At 35.5% G+C, this 7944-nt stretch overlaps 1 protein-coding gene across 1 annotated transcript; it reads left to right on the top strand.

The window, feature by feature from the left end:
• The first annotated feature begins 597 nt into the window (after nucleotides 1-597).
• Nucleotides 598-5640, top strand: LOC107863583 (stearoyl-[acyl-carrier-protein] 9-desaturase, chloroplastic). Its single transcript, XM_016709572.2, has 3 exons — nucleotides 598-827; nucleotides 2371-2875; nucleotides 4783-5640. The coding sequence occupies exons 1-3, from the start codon at nucleotides 712-714 to the stop codon at nucleotides 5341-5343; spliced, it is 1182 nt and encodes a 393-aa protein (XP_016565058.1). The 5' UTR covers nucleotides 598-711; the 3' UTR covers nucleotides 5344-5640.
• Nucleotides 5641-7944: the final 2304 nt, after the last annotated feature.

Genomic DNA, 7944 nt, shown 5'->3' with positions numbered 1-7944 from the left:
TTGATAGTGTTAATGGAGGAAAATTTTAAAAAAAATGAAGGAGAGTGTTGATGAATAATGGATTTGAGGTTGTTAATGGAGAAATTTGAGTGTTGTGGATGTTTTGGAGAAGAAAGAATAAAAGGTGTTCAATAGAGAAATTTTTCTGATTTAGTGTCTTTGTGGTTGTTCTTTGATGTTGTTAATGGAGGAAAATGAGAATCATTCAAGTTTTTAAAATTAAAACAGAGGGATAAATCTTTTTTGAGATTTTTTTAAAGTTTTTTATTTTCAATAGCCTGTTTCAGTTGTAGAACAACTTTGATAGTTGTTCGATAATTTTGTGAAGTTGTTCAATAACTATCGAAGTTGTTCAACAACTGTGCAAGTTGTTCGACAACTAGGCGCAGTTGTTCGACAACTGCATTTAGTTGTTGAACAACTAGGCGTAGTTGTTTGATAATTGAGAGAAGTTGTTCAATAACTACACGAAGTTATTCAGACAACTAATGTAATTGTCGAACAACTATCCCAATTATTCAAAAGATTTAATTTTTTTAACTTAATAATTTGTGGGACCCACTTATCTTTTTTTTTTAATTAGAAACTTGGGAGGTCTATTGACTCATTTTTCTCCTTTATTTTGATGCATCTGACTCTCGCCGCCTTTCACTTTTCTCTCTCTCTCTCTAGGCGGAGCAATCGAGGTACCCTGAAAAAACCATCGGAAAAATGGCTCTGAAACTCAATCCTCCGACGTTTCAATCCATTAAAACGACTACGTTTCCGTGTTCCCCACTCAGATCTCATAGAGTTTTCATGGCTTCAACACTTCGTCCCCTTTCTGTGTGAGTTTTATTTTGTGTTTGTATTTTGTCAAATTTCTGGAGATGTATACCCCCCAATATGTTTTCTTTTTGAGCCATATTTAGTGTTTCTGATCGTGATTGTACTTCGGTTTGTAAATTAGATTTGTGGTAGTTGATGCTAATGCATGGGGTATCTTGCTATCTGTGATCTTTCCAGTTCTGATATTTATTCATATGTTGGTGTATTTTTTCCTCTTTTTCCTGATTGAAGGATGATATGATTTTTCTGCTTGGATATCTATTTATCTCTTCCCCTCAGGGTGCATTGATTTAATGTGTTACTAGAGTAGATTTTCCCTTCTCCTTGTGCGTGATTGGATAACAAGGTAGTGGGACACCAAGTGGAGAGCTGCGCGTTTGAGGCATATCCGCATAGGACTAACAACCCGAGACTGCAGGATGGAATCCCAGCTGCATCGCTTAGAATGAGTTCATTTGCACATATCTTTGTAGGTTATAACAGACTGTCCGTTGAATTAATGTTGGCTTTTAAAAGCTAGCTTAGGCACCACTGCCACTAAAAAGAAAAAGAAACACTGAAATCTGATGCAAATTTGATTAGTGCATCTGCATATGCATGATTTTTTATGTGAACTTAATGTGTACAAATGTGAAATTCTATCACAATCCATTTGTCAACGAAGTGGGAGGAGAACCATGATGTCTCATGTTTAAAACCAGCGGAGGCAAAAACAATAGTTGGCTTTTCACTATTTGCTTGAGAAGGCAAAGTTACTCGTGCCAGTTGAAGGTAGCAGGTACCTAGTGGAATAGTCAAGGTGCACACAAGCTGACACGGTCACCACTATCAATAAAAAATTGTTTGATTTACTAGGTTCAAAATCTACTATCTATACATCTTGGAGTTTAGTAACACATACAAAATCCGAGCTAAAGTTATTGGGATTGCATGAACCCACAACTTCTGCACTACATTTGCCCACAACAACAACAACAACAACAAACCCAGTATATTCCCACATAGTGTGGTCTGGGGAGGGTAGAATGTACACAGTCCATACCCCTAATTAGAAATTCCTTAACTGATTGTTTTCTATCATCTTTTATTTTCCACTAGCTTAGTCATTATTAAAGGTCATATCAGTTTTCTCCTGCTGTGTGATTTTAATTGAATTTCTTAATTGCTTAGAAGATTATTATTTTAAAGATCGACTGTCAGAATTGGAAGTGGTCTTGTCAATGTACTTCAAATAGGTTGGACAGACTTCTGTGGTGTATGTCATGTTGGAAAAGTTTACTTGGATAGAGAGTCTTTCTTTCATATACGAATGTTTGATCACACGTGCTTTGGGGAAATAACTACTTGAAAAACAATAGTAGAAAGGTGAGTGACAACATAAGAGAGAACGGATGGCTTCATACATTGCTTTGTTCCTGACTAGTGTTTCCTTCTTTGGACCAAATAATCGTTTGCCTTAAACTTGACTCAGACTGAATTTTCTGTTGTAGCTCATCTTCTCTTCAGAAATGCTAATCATAATTCTAATTCTGCTAATTCTAGGGAAGGTGGAAATGTGAAGAAGCCATTCGGTCCTCCACGAGAGGTGCATGTTCAAGTTACACATTCCATGCCGCCAGAGAAGCGTGAAATTTTTGATTCCCTGCATGATTGGGCTGAGAATAATATCTTGGTTCACTTAAAGCCTGTCGAGAAGTGTTGGCAGGCCAGTGATTTTCTTCCTGATCCTGCCTCGGAAGGATTTGAAGAGCAAGTCAAGGAGCTGAGGCAGAGGTGCAAGGAAATTCCTGATGACTACTTTGTTGTATTAGTTGGAGATATGATCACAGAGGAGGCTCTTCCTACTTATCAAACAATGCTTAACACCCTAGATGGCGTTCGTGATGAAACTGGCGCCAGCCTAACTCCTTGGGCTATTTGGACGAGGGCATGGACTGCTGAGGAAAATAGGCATGGTGACCTTCTCAACAAATATTTATATCTTTCTGGAAGAGTTGATATGAGGCAAATTGAGAAGACAATTCAGTACCTCATTGGTTCAGGGATGGTGAGCTTGCTTCTCCATATTCTGCTGATACTTTTAAGCTTTCAAATCATCTTGGAGATTATTGGTGAAATTTATACAGACTTCTCTGGCCTAGTTATTTTTATATTAAAATGATATAATAGCAAATCTCTTGCAGAGTATGTGATATCTGTGTTGTGTCTGTCTGTCTGAATGAGCCTGCGCATAGATGAGCTGTATTTGACGCAGTGCGAAAATTCTCAGATTTGGTAAAGCTATTGATATTAGTAATCTAGTTGTGTTATATAACGATAAATTTTTGTGATAGTACATTTGGCAAGTCTGTTATGCTTTGTGCTGGCAATTACTGTTCCTTTTTTTTTTCTTTCACATTCTCTTAGTCTTGCAGAATTCAAAATTTACATGACTTGGCAACAACAACAACAACATACCCAATGTATTCCCACAAGGTGGGGTCTGGGGGAAGGTAAAGTGTACACAGCCTATACCACTACCTCAGATGAAGTGGATGAAATAGAGAGGCTATTTCCGATAGACCCTCAGCTCTGGACAGATAACAGTATAACAAATGAAAAAATATAAAAACAAACAACAGAATGGAATAACACCACTAGATAATAAAAGAAATACGATACCCACAGAGTAATGCTATAAACCATCTATCCGAAATCACAAATATCGCCAAAACACTACGAACAAGAAACTTCAAGGACACATGCGTAACACTATGACTACTGGCACCGCTACACACGTAACACTCCTTCCTACTAGTAAGGGTGAACTCCCACCCACTAACCATCTACCCTAATCCGCATCCTCACACCTTCGTATCAAGGTTCATGTTCTCCGTAAGTTGTAACTGTTCCATGTCATGTCTAATCACCTCCTTCCAATATTTCTTTGGCCTACCTCTACCCCACCTGAAACCATCCATAGCCAACCTCTCGCACCTCCGAATTAGGGCATCCGTGCACCTCCTCATCACATGCCCGAACCATCTAACCTCACTTCCCTCGTCTTTTCTTTCACTGAAGCCGCATCTTGTCAAACTTTGCATGACTTGAATCTGTTGATATTCATGAGAGTGCTTTCTCTTTATGTAGTTGAATGTGGGTTCTATTAGATATTAGTTTTCTTTCTTTTCTTACTCAGAGAGGGTATTTTATTCTCTTCCTCTCCCTTTTCTTATCCATTTCCCCATCTCAAAGACGTGTAAACACTTAGATGATTAATTTATTATGCATTACGTACTTGTGTTTCTCTAGATCTTGAAGATAAATCTGTCTGCATCCTGAAATTTCCTCCATTTGCGCACTAGATTGCCTATCTAACCAAGGTAGTCGAGCCTGGTATAGTTTTCCTTATCAGTATTATTATTATATTACTCTCCTACTTTTTTATTCTTCGATTTTTATTACTACCTGTTGTTTCTGTTGCTTTGGTTGTATTATTTTTTGTTGCTTTCTTTTCTCCATTATTTTCTTCATTGCTTCTTCACTACTGTATTCCCCTTTCATACATGTTTTGAAATGCTTTACTTGAGCTGAGGATCTATTTGAAACAAGGTAGGGTAAGGTCTATGTAGACACCAGCTTCTCCAAACCCTACTTGTGGAATTACACTGGGTTGGTTGTTGTTCGGAGAGTTGGCACAAAGATGAGTTGCTTTTCAGTGGTATTAACTTTGTGCTGCAATTAATCTGCGTTCCATATTGGCCAATTATTGCTTTTAGAGATTTGAGGTACATGATTAACATGTTGGCAATTTGTTTTATTGAGCAGCATATTTCTAGCTGTTGATCAGATAAATAGAAACCACCCCGAGATGGAATTGTTATATAATAATTCCTTTTTGGCTAAGACTTTCTCACTTAACTGCTTGTTTAAGTTGATATTTTGTTTTTCATCCATTTGATGCTAAAATTTTAGGATCCTCGCACGGAGAACAACCCGTATCTGGGTTTTATCTACACTTCCTTCCAAGAGAGGGCTACCTTCATTTCTCATGGAAATACAGCTCGGCATGCTAAGGAGCATGGGGACATGAAGCTAGCACAGGTATGTGGTATAATTGCTGCAGATGAGAAGCGCCACGAGACTGCATATACCAAGATTGTGGAGAAGCTATTTGAAGTTGACCCAGATGGCACTGTATTGGCTGTCGCGGACATGATGAGGAAAAAAATATCGATGCCAGCTCATCTTATGTATGATGGCCGGGATGATAACCTCTTCGAACACTTCTCTGCTGTAGCTCAACGCCTTGGTGTATACACTGCGAAGGATTATGCAGATATTCTTGAATTTCTGGTGGGAAGATGGGAAATAGAGAATTTGACTGGTCTTTCTGGTGAAGGAAACAAAGCGCAAGATTATGTATGTGGTCTGGCTCCGCGAATTAGAAAATTGGAGGAAAGGGCACAAGCCCGGGCCAAGCAGAAGGCTCCTGTTCCTTTCAGCTGGGTATTTGGTAGAGATATTAAGCTTTGAATGTTATATGTTGTAGGGTTATGTTTACTTTCTGAGCACCAATCGCCATAAGAATGTTAGTAAGTTCAGGTTATGGTACCTATCAAGTCAGTATTTTCAAGGAAAGATGCTATGGAGTAATAACTACTCCAATAGAATCCTGTAGATACCTTAAATTTTGTTTTTGTTTTGCAATTGTTTTTGGGTCATATCAAGAAAGACAGCCGTTAGTTTTTTACCGTCCCCCTCTAGCACATGTAGGTTCTTTATGTTCGTTACAAGTTTGATATATGAAATATTGAGTGGTGTTTAGTGCTATATTTTATTCTTATTTGACTTATAGCAAAGTGAGTGTTAATGCTATGTAAGAAGTTTAATATAAACTCCGAAGAGTGTTAATGCTATAAGAAGTTTAATATAAGAGATGATACATAAATATGATCCTAAACTTGACATTAAATTATAACTTTGATTTTAAATTTTGACAGTGCACAAATATGATCTTTAACTATTCAAAACTGCACAAATATGACCTCTGATCCTATGTGGCAAAATGCATGTTCATCACGAAAAATTAGGCACGTTCAGCTTAAAATATAAGGGAATAATACATAAATATGATCCTAAACTTTGACAGTGTATAAATATAACCTTTAATTATATGTGGCAAAATGCATGTTCATCACACAAAATTAGGCGCGTTCAGCTTAAAATATAAGGGAATAATACATAAATATGATCATAAACTTTGACAGTGTATAAATATAACCTTTAATTATTCAAAACTGCACAAATATGATCTTTAAATGACTTTTCGCTATTATTTTTTTATTATTTTCGGTTCAAAGATGAAAATGACATCTAATTTCTTTTGTCATTGCAGAAAAAGAGCAATATTGAAGATTTATTAATTAGGCGGGCCAGCCTTATACGAAAAAATCACGCGGGTATATATATATTATAAAGCAGAGGACGAATTTAAGTTATATAATATATCTAAATATATTTATTTAAATATTAAATTAAAAATGTAATTATACTAATAATAAAAAAATTATAGTTTTAATAAAACGTTATTAAATTAATGTTATTAAGGATAGTAGTAGTAGTATATTAAATTAACGTTATCAAATTAACGTAATAAAAATGTTATTAAATTAATTTTATTAAAACGTTATTAAATTATCTAGGGGCGGACCTACGAGGTTGCCATGGGGTTCACCGAACCCCCTCGGTAAAAAAATTGCGTTGTATATATAAGATAAAAAATGTATATTTATGTACGTATATTAATATCAAACCAAATGAAACAAGACACTTAGATAGTCCAGTGGTGTTATTTGCTCTTCTTGGATGCTTCTTTCAGCCTACTGCATGGGTTCGATCCCTGCTAGTGGCTGTTTTTTTTCTAATTAAAAAAAAAACTAGGTGTTGTTGCTATAGAAATAAATAAAAAAATAATAATAATATTTTATTTTTAATTAGAAAAAAGTTAGATGTTGCTGCTATAGAAATAAAAAAAAATTATAATAATAATAATAATCAACAACAACAACAACAACAATAATAATAATAATAGCGACGCCGTTTTAACACAAAAAGCAAAACTTTGATAGTGCTTAACACAAAAAACAAAACTTTGATAGTGCACAAACATGATCTTTTAACTATTCAAAACTGAACAAATATGACTTCTCTCCAAGTCAGCCCTTTTAACGACGTGGCACCATGTGATTGAATTACCTTTCCACTTAGGCGCGAGTGAGACTCACGCATGGGGTTGCAAAATCGGAGGTCATATTTGTTCAGGTTTTGAATAGTTAAACATCATATTTGTGCACTATCAAAGTTTAAGATCAAAGTTATAATTTAGTGTCAAATTTAGGATCATATTTATGTATTATCTCTTAATATAAACTCCCAACGTTCTCAAGAATGCTCTTCGTGGTCTGGCGTGTTTGGACAGGCACCTTAGATTAGTGGAATTTAATTCGTGTAATTGATATGATGCGCAATTTAGATTGTAAATGTGCAGTTTTGGTAAGCACACACTCCAATTCTAATGGGATGTGAAAAAATGGAGATAGTACGTAATATATTTTAAAGTTAATTTTTAATGTTTGATTTCTTATTTATTAATTACACCAAAAATGAGGCAGTAGACCTCTCAAGTTTGCAATTAAAAAAAAGGGATAAGTGGAACCCGCAATTTGTCACTTTTAAAAAAATCAAGTCCCTTGAAAAATTGGGATAGTTGTTGGACAACTGCATTAGTTGTCTCAACAACTTCGCACAGTTGTTGAACAACTTCTTCCAGTTATCAAACAACTTCGCCCAGTTGTTGAACAACTTAGCACAGTTATCGAACAACTATCAAAGTTGTTCGACAATTGAGAGAAATTGTTGAAACGAAAAAACTCAAAAAAGACTTTTCCCTCCCACATAATTTTAAAAACTTGAAGGCCTCGCTTAATTGGATAATTTGTTTGTTCCTTTTAATTCAAAGTCCATACCCTTTTTTTCTTTAGACACTACCCGACTTTACCATTAACAAAATTATTTGTTTAGAAAACTACTACGATTATATTCACATTAGTTGGTTAAGGAACTTAAACAACAGGA

The sequence above is a fragment of the Capsicum annuum genome, chromosome 3 (genome assembly GCF_002878395.1).
Source record: "Capsicum annuum cultivar UCD-10X-F1 chromosome 3, UCD10Xv1.1, whole genome shotgun sequence".
NCBI lineage: Eukaryota > Viridiplantae > Streptophyta > Magnoliopsida > Solanales > Solanaceae > Capsicum > Capsicum annuum.
The sequence above is the reverse complement of the archived record's forward strand: the minus strand, read 5'-3'. Positions and strand labels throughout refer to the sequence as shown.

Bases quoted from the DNA above. Each gene is read 5' to 3' on its own strand.
- LOC107863583 (XM_016709572.2), top strand. From the start codon at position 712: ATGGCTCTGAAACTCAATCCTCCGACGTTTCAATCCATTAAAACGACT. The intron at 828-2,370 runs GTGAGTTTTATT...TGCTAATTCTAG, and splicing joins ACACTTCGTCCCCTTTCTGT to GGAAGGTGGAAATGTGAAGA. The intron at 2,876-4,782 runs GTGAGCTTGCTT...CTAAAATTTTAG, and splicing joins ACCTCATTGGTTCAGGGATG to GATCCTCGCACGGAGAACAA.